General features: G+C 37.1%; 1 protein-coding gene across 4 annotated transcripts in view; it reads left to right on the top strand.

The window, feature by feature from the left end:
• Nucleotides 1-19,707, top strand: part of INPP4B (inositol polyphosphate-4-phosphatase type II B) — an 855,326-nt gene that overhangs the window by 816,024 nt on the left and 19,595 nt on the right. Inside the window, exon 26 of one of the 4 annotated variants that reach the window (XM_030917317.1) lies at nucleotides 1,737-1,794. The exons of the other annotated variants lie outside the window; for them this stretch is intronic. Coding sequence (XP_030773177.1) covers nucleotides 1,737-1,782 — 46 coding nt within the window. The 3' untranslated portion in view covers nucleotides 1,783-1,794. The remainder of the gene's footprint in view (nucleotides 1-1,736; nucleotides 1,795-19,707) is intronic. 4 annotated transcript variants of the gene reach the window in all.

Below are 19,707 nucleotides of genomic sequence, written 5' to 3'. Positions count from 1 at the left end.
GGGTGGGAGTTACCCGATTTTCCAGGTGTTGTGTGTCTCAGTTTCCTTTGGCTAGGAAAAGGGATTCCCTTCACCCTTGCGCTTCCCAGGTGAGGCGATGCCTTGTCCTGCTTCAGCTCTCGCTGGTCGGGCTGCACCAGCTGACCAGCACTGATTGTCTGGCACTTCCCAGTGAGATGAACCTGGTACCTCAGTTGAAAATGCAGAAATCACTTGTCTTCTGTGTCACTCACGCTGGGAGCTGGAACCTGGAGCTGTTCCTATTCGGCCATCTTGGGCACACCCCTAGGTTTGCTTTTTTCTCACATTCCATCACTAACCAATACTGAGGAGGAAGAATAACAAAAACTATGTTAAGAGGCAGCCAATAAAGAACTTGATTATAGGTTAGGTTTCTGTAACTTTAGAGTGAAATAAACAGATAAAATACTGCAGAAAGGGAAGGCTTATGAGTGATTTTTAACATCCTATTAAAATGGAATATGTATTGTTACAAAAGATCATGTGAAATGTGCTATACTGTGTTTCCTAATTTTTGATTTGTGTGATGAGATGTTTATATGTTCCCATCTTTTCCCAATGTAATTACTTCAATGGTGCCTGTCTTTCTGGAATATGAGTACTCTGTAATCACAAACAGTACCATACTCTAAAATTTAAAAGAAAATGTGTCTCCTTAACATTTAGCACAAATGACCTCTCAACCATGTGTGGATTGCAGATGAAGGGTCAAAACTCTCTGATCAGAGCCTCCAGAGTTCCCAAGCAACCATGACAAGAGACAAGGTATATTTGAGTTGTAAAATGCAGCTCAAAGTTAGTGTCTCCTTAATTTACTCTTGTCACCAGTGTTATTCAGATTCCCAAAGGCAACTAGAGGACAGTAGACCTCCAAGTTAATGAATGTACCCTATTATCACCATGGACATCAAGTATTAATGTTACCAACACTTTGCAGATTTAGATTTTTCCATTTTAGCACTTGAGGCTGTTCATTTCCTTGTAAAATATGTGTGCGTTTTTAGGCTTAGCTGCTTCCAGATATTTTTGGCACTTTGTTACCAACCAAAACATCTGAGAAGTAGCTTCTTTCTGGGGCCTGAATCTTATGCTGTTCTGGGAATCAAAAGTCCCTGAGGTTGACTTTCTTCACGTTCCTATCACTTAGTTCGTTAGTGAGATTAAATGTTTCCAGGTACCACAACACCTTCTTATATTTATATAGCCTCTGTTGCATAAACCAGTGTGCCTAATTCCCTAATCAAAGGTTTCCCTGAAGGTTTAACTTTCAGAAAAGGGAGACAACTGAATATTTTATCTTCTATAGCTTGAATTCCTTTTAAAGTCAGATTTATTTAAGGTAGCAATGTTTAGAAAGTTCAAGCCTCTCACATAAAAGAAAATATTTCAGACTCAGCCTATTTAAATACTAATTTCTTTTGTTTTTGCTGTCTTGGTTTGGTTAAAGCAGGGGTTCCCAACCCCCTGGTATCAGGTCTGTGGCTTGTTAAGAACCAGATTGCACAGCAGGAGGTGAGTGGTGGGCGAGCCAGCAAAGCTTCATCTGTGTTTACAGCCACCATCTGAGCTCTGCCTCCCATCAGATCAGCACAGACATTAGATTCTCATAGGATTTCAAACCCTATTATGAACTGCACATGCAAGGGATCTAGACTGTGTGCTCCTTATGAAAATCTAATGCCTGATGATCTGTCACTGTCTCCCATCACCCCCAGATGTGACCATCTAGTTGCAGGAAAACAAGCTCAGGGCTGCCACTGATTCTACATTATGGTGAGTTGTATAATTATTTTATTATATATTACAATGTAATAATAGAAATAAAGTACACAATAAATGTAATACACTTGAATCATCCATAAACCATCGCCCCCACCACCAGGTCAGTGGAAAAATAGTCTTCCATGAAACCCGTTCCTGGTGCCAAAATTTTGGGGACTGCTGTGTTACAGGATCCTTTTAATATTCCATGAAAACAATTTTCTGTAGAAAAATAAACATTTAGAAAAATAAGATTATACAATGTTGAACAAATGCTACTTAAAACACTTAAGTTTTAACCACTTTATGATTACTTATCCTGATGAGCTAGGATATGACATAGCTATCAAAGTCCTTTGAGTTAACTCAAACATCAGCTTAATTTCATTTTTGTAGTATTTTTAAGAATTTAATGAAAATTATCTATGTGAATCACTATAAATGACAAGAATGAGTACAGTGTTTCATCTCTTTTTAGGTGGTACTTTTTAGAAATCAGTGATTATCAGTATTAACAGTGGCTTATTTAACCATCAAACCTTAATGTACCACACTGTTGAAAAGGGTATTCTTGGTTATTTTCTCCATGCCAATCAGTTAGTTCCATAGTTAGTATTACTTTGGAATTATAAATGCACAAAGTAGGTCCCCCAAAAATGATTAAAATAGTGAGTTAACATCAAGAATCTTGAAGTTTCAAACTAGTAAGTGGAGTCTAACATACACACACACACATATACACATGTACATACCTAGCCACTCTTATCTCTTAGTAGGCAATCTTTAGTGAGTGATTATAGTTGAAATTGACTGATTTTAAAGAAGCCACACAGGCTGAGTGGAACACATCATTTTGAATAAGTTAACACAGATATAGAGACCTTCATCTATTCTGCTCTTACAGACAGTACATAATAAAGATTAACTGCCCCTTGCATGTATTGTTATCTCCATCTCCCAAATACTCAATGCCCCACAATGCCATTAGCTGTCAGTGGATGTATTTAAGCATGATATAGGAATCTTTTGTGACTATCCAGTCTTCTATAATCACAGCACAAGTATTAGCAATTGATTGGAAAATATTAAAATAAGTGTTGTAGATCCACAGTCCAGTCAATCAGATACCCACAATTAAGTCAGTTCACAAGAAAAAAAAATGGGACCCTCTGGACTATCTTTGGAATTATCTCACTTTTATATTATTATTATTTGTGTGTGTGTGTGTGTGTGTGTGTGTGTGTGTGTGTGTGATGAACTATCTGAAATGCTGTTTTCAGCGCCAATGACAATCATTCTCCCTATCACCATGAAGCATCTTTTTCTAAACAGCACAATAAGGATAACAAAACCTATTTCAGTCTCAATTTAAGTTTAATTAATTCCCAGGTGGAACTTGAAATGAAGCTGTAATGAACTTGCAGCAGTGATTATCTCATACATGCATATAAAAGTGTTCAGATACAGTAGTGGTGTTTCCAGATGCTAACGTCACTCACTTCTTCAGAAACAGGTAAAACAAAAAGAAAAAAGAAAAATATAGTGTGTTGTGGTTGGGCATATTGTTGCATTGAGCATGGGGCAGCCAGCCACGTTTTATTTTACTTTATACTTATTAGAGGTTGACAGAGCAGCATATAGCATGATCACATAATTTTTCAAATGACCTGTATACAAATATTTCCTTCAAAAGTTTCCAAGTTAATGTATAAAACAGCAGTGTTATCCAAAGAAAATACATGAAGGTGAGGGTTGATTAGAATTATAAAATAAGAAACAGAGTAGATCTCCCCAGTGTCCTAAGAATTGCCTAAAACCATTTGGGCTTTTAAGAAAACAAACTGATTCCTTTAGCTGTCCTATTTTATTCTAAAACACTAAGTTATATTTTGTGAGCAAGAATAATATATTCAAGTGCGAACAGATTAGGCCTGGATTAGAGAATGGTCACTGCAGTCTATGTTACCAATAAAAATCAGCCCAAGAAATCAAGGAAGACCTGAATTAGGGTTCTTATTGTAACATTCTTGCTCTCTGGTAGAGGTTAGCAATTAGCACCTCACTACCCTCCCACAATTTTCTAAGTCTAGGTTATCGTTCATGGTTTCTTGGACAAAAATTGGGAGATTCAGGTTAATTTTGAGTGAAACACTCCAGCATATCTACAGTATTTTCTGAGAAGGTGGGCCATGACTACAGGTACAATTTTAACTTTTCTGTATGTGGAAACGTAGTAGCCATCCTTGGGAACTAGAACATAAGTCAGGATGACAATTTTTCCCAGCAAAACAATGACACTGGCATCAATATCACCAGTGTTTATAAAATACATGTTTCCTTTCTGTTAATGATACAATGCTGTCATCCACTTAATGTTTTTGGTAGATCCAGCCTCACCACCATCTCTCTTCAGGTTCACTCCCCTGATTGCCTTCTGGAAGCCTTTGTGTTAGCTTTCCAAATTTCTATTTCAAAATACACATCTAATCTGTGCACCAGCTGCTTAAGAACAGTTCAGTGGCCTGTCACACGGTTCTAACCACCTCCCTCTCCTTTCCCTTCTCCACAATTTTTTGTCCTCCCGGGCAACCCTCCAGGTCCTTGAACTCACTGTCTTTTTCACACGTGGTCCCTGTTGGCCCTGTCCTTTCCCCTTCTCTGCCTAATAAACTCCCTCATCTCTGTGAAGTCTCTCCCAGACAATACCTCTTCTGTGATGGTTCATTGTTCCTTTGTCTATGCTTGAATGTCACTGTACAGACGTTCATCATGAGATTGATGTTTTAATATTGATTTGGGTATCGATTTGGGTATCATTTCCCCCCTTAGTCTTTGAGCCCTGAAGCCTGGAACTTTATCTTTCCAGCATCTCGTACAGTGCCTGGTACATGATGAATGAAGAGTTAGTTAGAAATTAAGAGGTAGAATTCGACAAGCAAATATAGAATTGCTGAAGTAGAATAGACTTTAGGCTTAGAGAGAGTACCTAGGCCAATTCTCCCAAATAACATTTTAGTAAGTCAAGTTTAAGTACACACCACTAGTCAGTGAGAGCACCAAGCCCAGAACCCACTTCCCCAATGTGTCCTTTGCATAAGTATGGTTCCCATTTGCCAAATCCCATCATTTTTAATACTTTTCCTTAAAAGGAGCCTTTTTTCCCCAATAACTGTGTTAAATCTCATCAACAGAGTTCTTGTTAAAAAGCTCTAAAATGACTATATAATTTATAGAAAAATCTGGGGGAAATCAGTTATTTGTGCATGTCTTGTCTGTTGGAAATGTTTTATGTCTTTAAGTGTTTCCAAAAGTGTAATATACAATACTTATTTAGCACAGCAAAATTGATGTCATGTTTTTTAGAAATCTAAAGAATAAAAAAAGGTTTATATTAACACAGAAGAATATGGGTTATACTTCAGTAGTCAGGTAGCAATTTTGGGGCAAAGTTTAAATAATTCTTAGGGAATAAATAAGCTAGTTTAATAAAAAGAGCAATAGCATTTCTCTTTAGAAATCATTATGCATGTTAATAATTTATTCTATATCCAATCTTTAATTTTCATTATCTAATTTATAAGACATTTAGTATTTAAAGTTATTAAAGGTATAAATATTTGGACAATTTGTGAGGTCTTTTTGTAAAATAGTTGAAAGGTATTTAAATATAATGGTAGTCTGATAAAAATAGTCTATTCTTGATCAAAAAAGACCTGTTGGTTCTAAGGAAGTCAGAACATTTTATTTCAGTCTAATGTGTCATTTTATACTTTTTGCAAAGTAAAACCATCAAAGAAAAATGAGATGAGAAGTGTTATTACCTTTGCTTGTAATTATAAAGAATCCACATTGCTTTCTTGTAATGATAGGTTCTGGACCCACAGATTTTTAGGAGAACCCTAGATTTCATCCTTTACCAAGTGAAAAGAAAATGGAAACATTTATTTAGGTTACAAATCAAAACAAAATGATATCTGAATTAATTTTCTACTTAGCTTGTGAGCCATCACGATCTTGGTAAGTGGATATCAATTTAGGTAAATGGTTTACTTTCTAATTAGTTGGTGGCTTTAAACGTCTTTTAAAGCAACACACCTTGTAGAGCAACACAGATGTTAAATATGTGCGTCAAAAGAAAATTATAATCTATTTTGCCATAGAATATCAAAACATACATTAAGACATTTTTTATGTATTTATGGTAAAATGAATAAAAAATAGATGTATATTTCAACATAATTGTAAAGCAAAAACCTGTGAAACCACTACCCAAGTCCAAGAAATAGCATGGTGCTGGCTCCCAGAAATCTCATTTATATATTAAAGTCTTAGGAAAACTCTACCATAAATAATCTACCATAATAGATGCTGTTGTTAACCCAGCATCTATTTTATTCTATAACAATACTCATAGAATACTATATAGGAAAGCCTGTCTTAGAAAACTAGGCAATTTAAGCACTATTAATTTTAGCCAGTAAAGTAATGCCATTATGTTCAAAACAATGTTTAATGAAAGTATTCAACGTATTCTTGGCTGTAGTATCTTTTTGAGGATTAATGTTATTTTATAAATATATGCTTGTTTGTGTAGGAGTAGAAGGAGAAGAGAGAAACCTATATATATTTACTTATACAAATATGCAATTTCTCTAGTTTACATATCTCAACACAGAAGAACATGTATTATACTCAATAAGGTAGCAAATTCTAGAGAAATTTTAAATAATTCCTAGGAAATAAATAGTTTAATAATAAAAGAGCAACAACATTTCTCTTTAGAAATCATTATGCGGCCGGGCGCGGTGGCTCAAGCCTGTAATCCCAGCACTTTGGGAGGCCGAGACGGGCGGATCAAAAGGTCAGGAGATCGAGACCATCCTGGCTAATACGGTGAAACCCCGTCTCTACTAAAGAATACAAAAAACTGCATAGTATTGCATGGTGTATATGTGCCACATTTTCTTAATCCAGTCTGTCACAGATGGACATTTGGGTTGATTCCAAGTCTTTGCTATTGTGAATAGTGCTGCAATAAACATACGTGTGCATGTGTCTTTGTAGTAGAATAATTTATAATCCTTTGGGTATATACCCAGTAGTGGGATGGCTGGGTCATATGGTACATCTAGTTCTAGATCCTTGAGGAATTGCCATACTGTTTTCCATAATGGTTGAACTAGTTTACAATCCCACCAACAGTGTAAAAGTGTTGCTATTTCTCCACATCCTCTCCAACAACTGTTGTTTCCTGATTTTTTAATGATTGCCATTCTAACTGGTGTGAGATGGTATCTCATTGTGGTTTTGATTTGCATTTCTCTGATGGCGAGTGATGATGAGCATTTTTTCATGTGTCTGTTGGCTGTATGAATGTCTTCTTTTGAGAAGTGTCTGTTCATATCCTTTGCCCACTTTTTGATGGGGTTGTTTGTTTTTTTCTTGTATATTTGTTTGAGTTCTTTGTAGATTCTGGATATTAGCCCTTTGTCAGATGAGTAGGTTGCAAAAATTTTCTCCCATTCTGTAGGTGGCCTGTTCACTCTGATGGTAGTTTCCTTTGCTGTGCAGAAGCTCTTTAGTTTAATGAGATCCCATTTGTCAATTATGGCTTTTGCTGCCGTTGCTTTTGGTGTTTTAGACATGAAGTCCTTGCCCATGCCTATGTCCTGAATGGTACTACCTAGATTTTCTTCTAGGGTTTTTATGGTATTAGGTCTAACATTTAAGTCTCTAATCCATCTTGAATTCATCTTTGTATAAGGAGTAAGGAAAGGATCCAGTTTCAGCTTTCTACTTATGGCTAGCCAATTTTCCCAGCACCATTTATTAAATAGGGAATCCTTTCCCCATTTCTTGTTTCTCTCAGGTTTGTCAAAGATCAGATGGCTGTAGATGTGTGGTATTATTTCTGAGGACTCTGTTCTGTTCCATTGGTCTATAGCTCTGTTTTGGTACCAGTACCATGCTGTTTTGGTTACTGTAGCCTTGTAGTATAGTTTGAAGTCAGGTAGCGTGACGCCTCCAGCTTTGTCCTTTTGACTTAGGATTGTCTTGGCAATGCGGGCTCTTTTTTGGTTCCATATGAACTTTAAAGCCGTTTTTTTCCAATTCTGTGAAGAAACTCATTGGTAGCTTGGTGGGGATGGCATTGAATCTATAAATAACCTTGGGCAGTATGGCCATTTTCACGATATTGATTCTTCCTATCCATGAGCATGGTATGTTCTTCCATTTGTTAGTGTCCTCTTTTATTTCACTGAGCAGTGGTTTGTAGTTCTCCTTGAAGAGGTCCTTTACATCCCTTGTAAGTTGGATTCCTAGGTATTTTATTCTCTTTGAAGCAATTGTGAATGGAAGTTCATTCCTGATTTGGCTCTCTGCTTGTCTGTTACTGGTGTATAAGAATGCTTGTGATTTTTGCACATTAATTTTGTATCCTGAGACTTTGCTGAAGTTGCTTATCAGCTTAAGGAGACTTTGGGCTGAGACAATGGGGTTTTCTAAATATACAATCATGTCATCTGCAAACAGGGACAATTTGACTTCTTCTTTTCCTAACTGAATACCCTTAATTTCTTTCTCTTGCCTGATTGCCCTAGCCAGAACTTCCAACACTATGTTGAATAGGAGTAGTGAGAGAGGGCATCCCTGTCTTGTACCAGTTTTCAAAGGGAATTTTTCCAGTTTTTGCCCATTCAGTATGATATTAGTTGTGGGTTTGTCATAAATAGCTCTTATTATTTTGAGGTACGTTCCATCAATACCGAAATTATTGAGCGTTTTTAGCATGAAGGGCGGCTGAATTTTGTCAAAAGCCTTTTCTGCATCTATTGAGATAATCATGTGGTTCTTGACTTTGGTTCTGTTTATATGCTGGATTACGTTTATTGATTTGCGAATGTTGAACCAGCCTTGCATTCCAGGGATGAAGCCCACTTGATCATGGTGGATAAGCTTTTTGATGTGCTGCTGAATCCGGTTTGTCAGTATTTTATTGAGGATTTTTGCATCGATGTTCATCAGGGATATTGGTCTAAAATTCTCTTTTTTTGTTGTGTCTCTGCCAGGCTTTGGTATCAGGATGATGTTGGCCTCATAAAATGAGTTAGGGAGGATTCCCTCTTTTTCTATTGATTGGAATAGTTTCAGAAGGAATGGTACCAGCTCCTCCTTGTACCTCTGGTAGAATTCAGCTGTGAATCCATCTGGTCCTGGACTTTTTTTGGTGGGTAGGCTATTAATAGTTGCCTCAATTTCAGAGCCTGCTATTGGTCTATTCAGGGATTCAGTGCAGCTGGAAACCATCATTCTTAGCAAACTATCACAAGAAGAGGAAACCAAACACCACATGTTCTCACTCATAGGTGGGAACTGAACAATGAGATCACTTGGACTCGGGAAGGGGAACATCACACACTGGGGCCTATCATGGGGAGGGGGGAGGGGGGAGGGATTGCATTGGGGAGTTATACATGATACAAATGATGAATTGATGGGTGCTGACGAGTTGATGGGTGCAGCACACCAACATGGCACAAATATACATATGTAACAAACCTGCACGTTATGCACATGTACCCTAGAACTTAAATTAAAAAAAAAAAAAAAAAAAAGAATACAAAAAACTAGCCGGGCGACGAGGCGGGCGCCTGTAGTCCCAGCTACTTGGGAGGCGGAGGCAGGAGAATGGTGTAAACCTGTGAGGCGGAGCTTGCAGTGAGCTGAGATCCGGCCACCGCACTCCAGCCTGGGCGACAGAGCCAGACTCCGTCTCAAAAAAAAAAAAAAAGAAAGAAAGAAATCATTATGCATGTTAATAATTTATTCTGCAGATAATCTCTTTAATAATTATGTGTATATAATTAAATCTATGGGATCCTCCTCAGACGATGGGTGGTTGGTTGTATCTGTGGTTGGTTGCATCTGTGGACATAGAGGGCCAGCTGTAAGGGACATGAGCATCTCCGGATTTTATTATCCATGGTGGTCCATCCTGGAGCCAATCCACCACACTGTAGGTACCAAGAGATGATGGTATTTAACATATGCTAGGCATGGTAAAGATTCTGTTCATGATTTTTTGTGTGTATACAAATTTAACTTTCACATTAATCTAATGAATGATTATATTATCCCTATTTTAAATATTAACCAAAGTATAGCTCGTCTAAATAACACAGGTAGGAAGAGAATAAGCCTGATTCAGACCTAGGATTGTCTGAGTCCTCAGTAAATAAGCACTACACTGTAAGCCTGTATACCATGGAGTTGAGAATCCCATAATATATATAGAATTGCTATGTGCCATGTACAGTGCTATCTTCTGAAAATCTCTAAAAACCTGATATTTGTAGAATTATAAGAATTCACTAGCTAATTATTTTTTGTTTTTAATTATTCATTTCATTGAAATAGTTCTTATTAGAAAAATGTTAAAGTAATGAGAGAGACAGCTAATTCTTCTTTCACCAGAATGGCATCCTTTTGGTTACAATCCCCTAAAACAAAAGGATAAGAAACCTGGTAAATTTTAGCTACAGATTTCTACATAAGCAAGTTTTAGATACCGATTAGATTAAGTTTGGAATCTCATTTGTACTAAGTCAATTCTTCCCTATCCCCTAGCCAACTTTTTGGCAGCAGTTTTCAGTGAATTATTTGCTTGTATTTAGAAAAAATGAATTGAAAAATAAAACTATTTGAGCCATGTGATGCAGGAGTCTAATGACAGTAATTCATCACCTGATGAAAAGTCATAAAATCAGCTTCCAATATCAGTGGTATTTTATGTGAATATGAACATAGGGCTTTAGCTGATTGTTTTGTGATTTTGAGTAATGAGTTATGGTGTCTGAATTGCCTTTCATATTTCTTGGTACTTTGTATTTCAATATATCTTACAAATTACCATTTATTAATTTTGTCACAAAATGAATTTCTGCTTATTCATATATTCATCTTTCTGGAAAGAAATATATTTAGTGCCCACCACATACTGACAAAACTCACATTTTAGCCAAGTACATCTATTGTACCAAGTCTTGAGTACCAATCGTAGATTATATGGTTAGGTTTATGTCTTATATTTCTTCATTCTTTTTTCATCCTTCAGAATTTGACTTACACAACATACACTTCTTGATGCAGTCACAACTACTTACTGTTGTTGCTTTTCTAATCTATTTTCTTCCTATCCCTTTACAGTTTTATTTCTAAACCACCAGTCCACTTAACATACACAGTCATAGATCACAGATAGCTACTAGCTTGTCAAAGCCAGTAGTATAAAAACAACCTTATTTGTATTAGATTTCTATTTCTCAACTCAAGTTATGAATAGACCTCTTTAAGAAAAAGTAATTATCACATAACTTCCTTCAGGCATAAGTTATCATGTTTCCTATAGATATACAAACATAAAACCAGACATAAACTTCCTATGTCTTTAGTTTTCATGCAACTATAAGCCAAAACAAATGTACAAATTTACATAGAACAAAACCAACAAAATCTCAGTTAGCATAATTCATATATTATGACATGATGTTTTGCTGAAACTAAAATACATATAACAGGTCAGATTGTCTATGTTTTCTGTGCTATATGATGGTAGCATTCTTCCATTACGTTTTTTTAAATTACTATAAACAACTTTCTGGTAACGTGCTATAATTTTGGTTTGCTGGTACTTCCAAAACTTCATGAGTGCAGTAAACCAGCTCCTCTTATTCTTTCACTGCCCATGGTGATAGCATCTCAAAGTTGTTGACAATGTAATTGTAAACAATGATGTAAGTCTTAATTACTTGTCTGTTGCACAAAATTCTGCCATTTCTTCCCCTTCGATGTGTCCTTTGATATTGATATGTTCTCTCTGCCACCCTGATCCTGTTTTGTTTGGCTCACGTCTTGATTATTTCAATATTCTTTGCAATAATCTCACTGGCTTTTCTGCTTCCAACTGCTCTGCTTCAATCTACCATGCACAGTATGTTCACGCTAATATTTTAAATCCAAGTATATCATGTATAATCCTATGATCTTGCAGTGGCTTTTCTTTGCCAGCTCTCAAGGTCCTTTTGCCTCTACTGGTTACCCATCTCATCTGCTCATCCCTTTATCAGACCACACCTCTCTGTTTCTCTCCCCCATATATCTTTTGCCCTTAGTTCACATAAATACCTGCCCCTGCCAACTCATGTAGCAAACATGTAACACAAACATAACAAACACCACAAATGCTTGCCTCTCTTTATTTCTTTTTCTCTCTTTTTTAATGCTGTCGTCTTTCACCAGATGCCCTTCTTCCATCCTTCTATGTAAATCCTGCTGGGACAATAGGTATGAACTGGGGCTATCACAAGTCACCCTAAGCCTAAGCCCACTCTGATAACTCTTTAGGTTCAGAACATGTATGTCATTTACAGAGAATACCACCTATTACTCTCTAATTATTCTGAGTGTTGAGCTGTCCTACATATTCTGTAAGGCCATGTGTGCAAGTACTATAATCTACAGAGTTTCTCGTGCAATGGAGAATGTAGAAAAAAAGTATAGCACAGTTGTTAAGAGCACAGACTTAGGTGTCAGAAGGAACTGGATTCAAATTCTATCTCTACCTCATATTACCAGTGAGAGTTTGGACATAGTACCTAATATCTCTGAGTTTTCCAATTTGCAGAATGGATCTTTGTACCTACCTCACAGGAGTGGTATGAAAGCTAAAGGTGACCAGTGGGGTGAAGTGATCAGCATTTGTGAAATAGTCAGTGCTTAATACATAGTAACTTTTAAGATGGACTTTTTATGAATTTACTTGATGCTTTTGAATGAGTGTTAATTTTCTTTCTTCTGTATCCTGGAATTCTTAGTGGCTTATAAGTTGGTGCAATAGCAGCCACAGTGGCAGGTTCAGAAAGGATAATTTCATACTATAATTATCTAGGAAAAGAAATGAAAATACCATGGGGATTGCTGGGGAATAGAGAGGTCTTGTTTCATATCTATGCTATCTCTGCCTCTGCTCCCTTACAATCCCTGGGAGTATTTCTTCACAGGAATGTCTCATAATATATAAAACCTGCAAAGTAAGAAACCAACTCTTTCCTCTCTGTTCCAGATGGGGCATGAGAGGAGAGATGCTGCTTTATTTTGTGGGAGCTAAAGAGTATCATTAATCTAATTGTTCTGCACATAATCTCTACTCTATACCCCACGGACTACTAATGAGATCTTGGTCCTTCTCTGGAGGCCTCTGCTTTCTCATCTGAAAAGCCAAGGGGTTGAACCAGGTGATCTCTAAGGGTGCCTTCGAACTTTAACAGTCTGAGTTGAAGAAAAGCTTTAAGCAATTTAGCAGAAGCCTAAACTAAAAAGTCAGGAAAAAAATACCCTTTTTCCAAGCTCTGTGTCTTTGTGTCTTATACAATTGAACAGAATAGTCGATACAAAATGTCATTTCTGACTGATGTGCAACAAAGCACAAACCAAATGGATAGAAAAAAACTGTGGTGCCCTTAGAATTCTCTTGGCTCTACTAGAATAAAACTACTGAAACACTCTTTGTTTTTATCCAAAAAGTTAACTCTGAGGAAATTACCACTGTTGACTCCAAGTGATATTTTGTACTCTCCCTGATAGCCATCTTCTTGACAAACAACACAGTCATTTCAAGCATTATTGCAGAGAATCGTTGCAAGTGTCAGAAATGATGGCTCTGTTAGACCCAGTCTGATTATCTGTTTCAGTGTAGTTATAAAAGAGAGAGAGAGAGAGAGAGAGAGAGAGAGAGAGAGAGAGAGAGAGAGAGAGAGAGAGAGAGAGAGAGAGAGAGAGAGAGAGAGAAAAGAAAGAAAAAAATGTATATGAGATAAAATACTGTCTCCTCATTCTTGGAGTTTTTAATTGCTACCTCTGTCTATAATCCTTGTAAGGTGACCTCTCTAAGATGCTAATTCACTCACTCCCATCTTTAATACATGGCCTTTTGTTCATTTCCTCCTCTTGCTTTTCTCCAGACCTTTATGACTTTTCACCGGGACCACTGCAGTAGTCACTTAATTCCCTTTTCTCTAGTCCTTTATCTTCCAATCTACTTTCCACATTCCCATCAAAGAGTAGTTTCCTAAAGTTCAGAAATGATCATCTCTCTCCCCACTACATACAGAGTAATTTTAAAATTACCTAGAATTTCGGGGCCTCTGCCATTTCAGGATCCATCAGCTTTTCCTACCTTATTCCCTCATCTTTCTTTTCACTCTAGTGTCTATTCAGTTTGGATTATTCACAATCCTCTGCATATGTCCTTTCATTTTTCCTAATACCTTTCTTCATGCTGTTCTTTCCTTCTCCTGCGTGGATTACCCGCCTCCTTCAACTCTACTACATTCATACGTCTTTTAGGCACCAATTTAGCTTTCACAAGAACCCATGGAGATGCCCATGAATCCCCAAGGCCAAGCTAATCCCTTTCTCCTCTGGGCCAGCACTTAGTTCTGGTGCTGTCATCACTGCCTTCGATTGTAGTTGAGTTTAGTTTTAACAAAGGTCTAAAACATCGTATATGCTTAACAAAGATTGTTTCTAAAATTAAACTGGCATTCCAGGTCATCTTGCCAAACTCGTTCCTTAGCTTACAATAAAAGTTTAAGTTGACATAAATAGCTATTGTATGATAAGAAAAAGTGTTATTACTAGAGCCCAGATTTGGAAAGGTAGAGGAGCAGAGTAGCTTGGCCCTTCTCAAAGTTTGTTTTGTAGAATATTGGTTCACACATTTTGTATTACCAATAAAAAAAAAAAGCTGCAGGGTGAAGCAAGTATTGAAAATGCTCCTTCTTTTGCTCACCCCCTCAAAAAAGGCTTTCCCTGATACATTTATTGAAAAAAAGCCCTCACCCTTCACTGCTTTCAAGCCCTTGACTCTCTTATTTTTCCTCAGGCTTATTACCTAAAATAAAACATATATTTGTTTGCTTATGGTCTGCCCTTTTGACCAGAATATAAGTTTCATGAAAGTAGGACATTCATCTCCTTTATTTTTGTATCCAGGTTACTTAAAGCCTAGCACAATGCAGATGCTTAATATCTCTTGACTAAATAAGCAAATTAGAAATTCCGTTTGAGTTTTCTAACCCAGCGTTTCCAAGCTTATTTAATTACACATATTTGGGGAAATATTTCATGGAGTTTTATTCCCTATTCCTAGATGGGCTGAGAGGTAAAGGTAAAAAATGGAAAGAGATTAATAAACATGCACAGCCAAGTCGCTGTAACTTACAGTGGGACAGTACCAATTTTAAAAAAGAAAATGTTCAATATTAGAAAAACAAGAGGAATTAGACATCTGGAAATTAGATGGACCTCTTTATCAACTCTGAGTAGATACTGAAGTTCTGGGAAGCCAGTTGTAAGGCTTTCCCAATGACCATAATCAGAAATAGTATGTTGGATACAAAATCTAGTCCCAGGTAATTAAAAATTATTAAAGTTATTAGAAATTAAAAGGCCAGTACAAAGGCATTCTGGCATAATCATTTTGACAATCATTGGTGTTGATAAAATGTTCCTAATTAGTAGTGTTGTGTTTATATGTTCAGTGGAAGGCTTTAAACCAAATAACCATGTGAAGAAGGGATCAATTCAGGAGATGTATACAGTGCATTAATGTTTATATAGGTATGTACACTCTTGAGATTTTCATAACATTGGGCTTTAAAATTATATGTAAAGATGCTACTTCAAACACACTTAGCAGCACAGGTGTTCTAATTTATTTTGTCATTAATTGTTAGGTGCTCAGAAATTCAATTTTGGCTTTATTTTCTTACTAAAGGACTGAACATATTGCAGAGATTTCTGATTGTGTCACAAAATGAAAAGGTGAATTTTCTAACTGGGTTACTTTCCCACATTCCCTGCATCCTGCACCTACACACCTTTCTCTCCAGTTTCATGTTCAGATGAATTGGAAAATGTTTTGTGGTTGTGAACTCTGACTTACTAAGGACTTTTTGATAATCATTGAAACTTATCTATTGTATGGCTAATATCTAACCCTGAAATATTTTTTGTTCTCCTGAGAAACAACAACAAAAAGATAGTGAAATATTCCATATTATTCTTGGATCTTCCCTACTTACCCTTTTCTCTGTGCCTCCAAGCATCCTCATCTCATATATCCTAAAACAGTCCCAGCAATTCTATTGGCTGGGCAAGGTTCTGTGCTTTTTTTTTTTTTTTTTTTTCTTTCACTATCAGTGCTCTGAACACAGTAGTTTCCATAGAATAGAATGCTGTCTTCCATTTCTTCATTCATCAGCTGCTTGTCACCTAATCCCTGATCCTAAAATTTGACTGAAAGTCACAGGCTATAAATAACAAAATCATGGAATCTGGTGACCTTGTTTCCTTTGTAGCTTCCTTGCTCCACCGGCAGCATTTGACACATACTTAAAGAGTAAGTCTTTGAATCTGTGACTGTTTTCTATGTCACTCCTCACTGTCTGCCTTCTTCTCTAGCCTTACAAATGTAAGCATTCCCCCAGAGTTTTGCCCTCAACCCTTGTCTTTGTGATATATTCTACACATGGATTATTTCATCTAATTAACCTACTTTTTTCATGAAATATAAGGAATAGAGCTATGGTATAGATCCTGTCCAAACCTACCTTTTTATTATCCATATCTAACTAAAGTCATGCATCAAACTTTAGCATGTTTAAATATAACGCATTTTTTCTAAAACCTGAAAATAATTTTTTAATTTTTTTCTCTTTCCGATCTTCTAAAATCTTAATTGTACTCTATTTTTAAATTACTTCTGTTTTAGAATCTGTAACTTCCTTGCCTTTCCTCTTCATTCCTCAGTTCAAGCCCTTACCATTTCTTTCCTTTACTGTTGTAGTAGCCTCCTAATTGGTCTCCATGTCCCTAGTTTATTCAATTCTTGTCCCTCAGTCCTGGCTCAAGCCACCCTACTTATTCCTGCTAGGTGCCATCCTACAACACAGCTAATCCCACCACTTTGCTGCTCATGAGTCTTCAGTGTTTGCCCACCCTCCATCTAGAGAATAATGTCTAAGTGTTTATCATCAACCACAAACATTTACAACATAGCCTCATCTCGTTTTATTGAATTTCTTATAGCAAATGTTTATTTTAGAAAATATATAAAATAGATAAGCAATAAAAAAAAAAATCCTAGCATTTAATTTTCCATTCTTCATTTTTTTTTTATTCCTCATCATTATAACCAAAGCTAGCTGTGGATCATTCCCAAATACATCTGCCATTTTTCTTTCCATGCCTTTCCATGTTTTTTTATACCCATCTCCCCTAATTTCTAATCCTTGTAACCCTATCCGGCTTTCACTATACATCACAACATTCTATTTCTCTAAGAAAATTTCCCTGGTGTTTGAATCTTTGTAGAAGAAATTGATGATATGTGTAAAGCATTTTGAGCTATACCTTGGAAATTATTCCTTTCTGGTATATTTTATATTTTGCCTTTTTCATAGTCATGTAGCTGCTGCTGCTGTTTTTTAAAGCCATGTACATGTTATTCCAAAACTAAACCTTAAGATTCTTAAATGTATCTTACTCTGTTTCTCTAGGATTTGTATCACTTCCAGGAGTTGATAACATAAATTGTAGCATCATGATGTTTGCATGGTATAGTGGAATTAAAGAGAAAAGTTAGGAAATAGAAGTGGGAAAAGAATAAAGCTGGAGGAAAGAGAGAGACCCTATCCTTTTAGGGAAAATGATGAATACCTCTAATACTTTCAGGGACAAAAACTCCAAATTGACTCTTTTGGGAGGTGTGACTCAAAAGAGTGAGTCGAGGTTAATATTTGAGAATATACAACACTGGGAATGGTGGTGTTTGGTGTTGAACCAGTTCATAGTTGGTTAGCTCCATCAATTTCAGATGCAGCAAAAAAGAACAGAAGCAAGATTCTATCAGTGAGAGAAGTTGGTAGCATTCAACCCTAATAAAATCGACTGGGGGTGGTGGCTCATGTGTCTGTAATCCCAGCACTTTGGGAGGCCGAGGTGGGTGAATCACAAGGTCAGGAGTTCGAGACCAGCTTGACCAACATGGTGAAACCCCATCTCTACTAAAAATACAAAAATTAGCCGGTCATGGGGGATGCATACCTGTAATTCCAGCTACTCAGGAGGCTGAGGCAGAAGAGTCACTTGAGCCTGGGAGGTGGAGGTTGCAGGGAGCCGAGATCATGCTACTGCACTTCAGCCTGGGCAACAGAGCGAGACTCCATCCGGGGGGGGGGGGGGGAAGTTGGCAGTGGAAAAGGGGGTTGAAAAACTTGAGAAACAAGTTTAAAAACAAGAGATTGTGCAAAAAGAGGCTGTAGATAAACTTCCTCCTTAAGATTCAAGAGCTTCAATCTCTTGGTGATGAGCAGTTGAAAATATTTCCACTTCCCTGCAGTTGGATAAGCACCACTGCTATTTTGACAAGCTTGGCTCGCTGTGCGTAGCTAGGATACAGCTGAATTTTGATTCCATGAAAACTCTTTGGGAAATATTTTTACTATGTCACTAGCATTGTACATTGGTTGCTTTGCCATGTGTCTAAATGGATATATTAGGAATTAGTGAAACTTAATAGATGGGCAAGCATGGTAAAAGATAGGAAAATAGCTTCTGACAGTAGGAGAACAAGTGATGGTAGATGACAGGCAGCAGTGGAGATCTTGCTGAGTGGTCTGACTTGTTGATGGATGGCTATGGAGTGCAGAGAATACAGAAGCATCAAGGAGGACTGAGGTGTTTAACACAGATGTCTGAGAGTGGGTGTCATTTCCTGTGATAGAAAGGGAAGAGCTGATCTGAGGTGGCAGCAGAGTAAGCAGGACTTAAGTTATGTTTTAGCCTTGTTACCTTAAGTGTCTGTTGGACAACTAAGTGGAAATGCAGTACATGTGTCTGTAATACAGCATCAAATGACATTTAAGTCATGGAACTGTTTGAATGAAATAAAATATATATAAAGACAAAGGATGCTGCCCTGAATCCTGGGGCATTTCAATATTAGAGAGAAAAGAGCCAGAACTGAGCAATGGCAAGGTACTCATTGTCTGTGTAAGAACTGAGATTTGGCACAGGAAGGGAAACAAAAAGGGATATCAATTTTTTTTTTTTTTTTTTTTTTTGAGATGGAATTTGCTCTTGTTGCCCAGGCTGGCGTGCAGTGGCGTGATCTCAGCTCACTGCAACCTCCACCTCCCAGGTTCAAGTGATTCTCTTGCCTCAACCTCCTGAGTAGCTGTGATTACAGGTGCCCACCACCAAGCCCGGCTAATTTTTGTATTTTCAGTAGAGGTGGGGTTTCACCAGTTTGGTCAGGCTGGTCTCAAACTCCTGACCTCAGGTGATCTGCCCACCTCAGCCTCCCAAAGTGCTGGGATTACAGGCATAAGCCACTGTACCTGGCAAAAGGGATATTAAATTTTTTATTTATTTATCTTTACTATTGAGCATGTTCTGAGTACCTTTACATAATTCCAACAATAATCCTATGGGATAGATGTTAACATTCTCATTTTAAGGGGAAGAACTTCAGAATTAATGGAGTTAGATAATAGGGAGATGAGCTATTTTTTTTTTTTATGTTACTTATATCCTAATTTTTTTTGTTATTGAGTTCTGCTAAATTTCCCAGGTTACTTTCAGAATGTAGGCTATTATCTAAGGTATATGTGGGCTTTTATTTTTATTTGGGAGCTAAGAGCAGCCCTGAAGTCAGACTGCCTTCTCAGCCAGGTGTCGTGATGAATTTACCTCCTATTCTCTGACTAGTGCTTATCAAGAATAGAATCAGAAGGCTTAGACAGTAATTTTACATGTTAGTGTCCTCTTAACTGGGAATTAAAGTTATCCCAAACTCCAGGA

The sequence above is a fragment of the Rhinopithecus roxellana genome, chromosome 2, assembly GCF_007565055.1.
Source record: "Rhinopithecus roxellana isolate Shanxi Qingling chromosome 2, ASM756505v1, whole genome shotgun sequence".
In the NCBI taxonomy this organism is placed as follows: domain Eukaryota; kingdom Metazoa; phylum Chordata; class Mammalia; order Primates; family Cercopithecidae; genus Rhinopithecus; species Rhinopithecus roxellana.
Note: the sequence above shows the minus strand (reverse complement) of the source record. Positions and strands in the feature narration are given on the sequence as shown.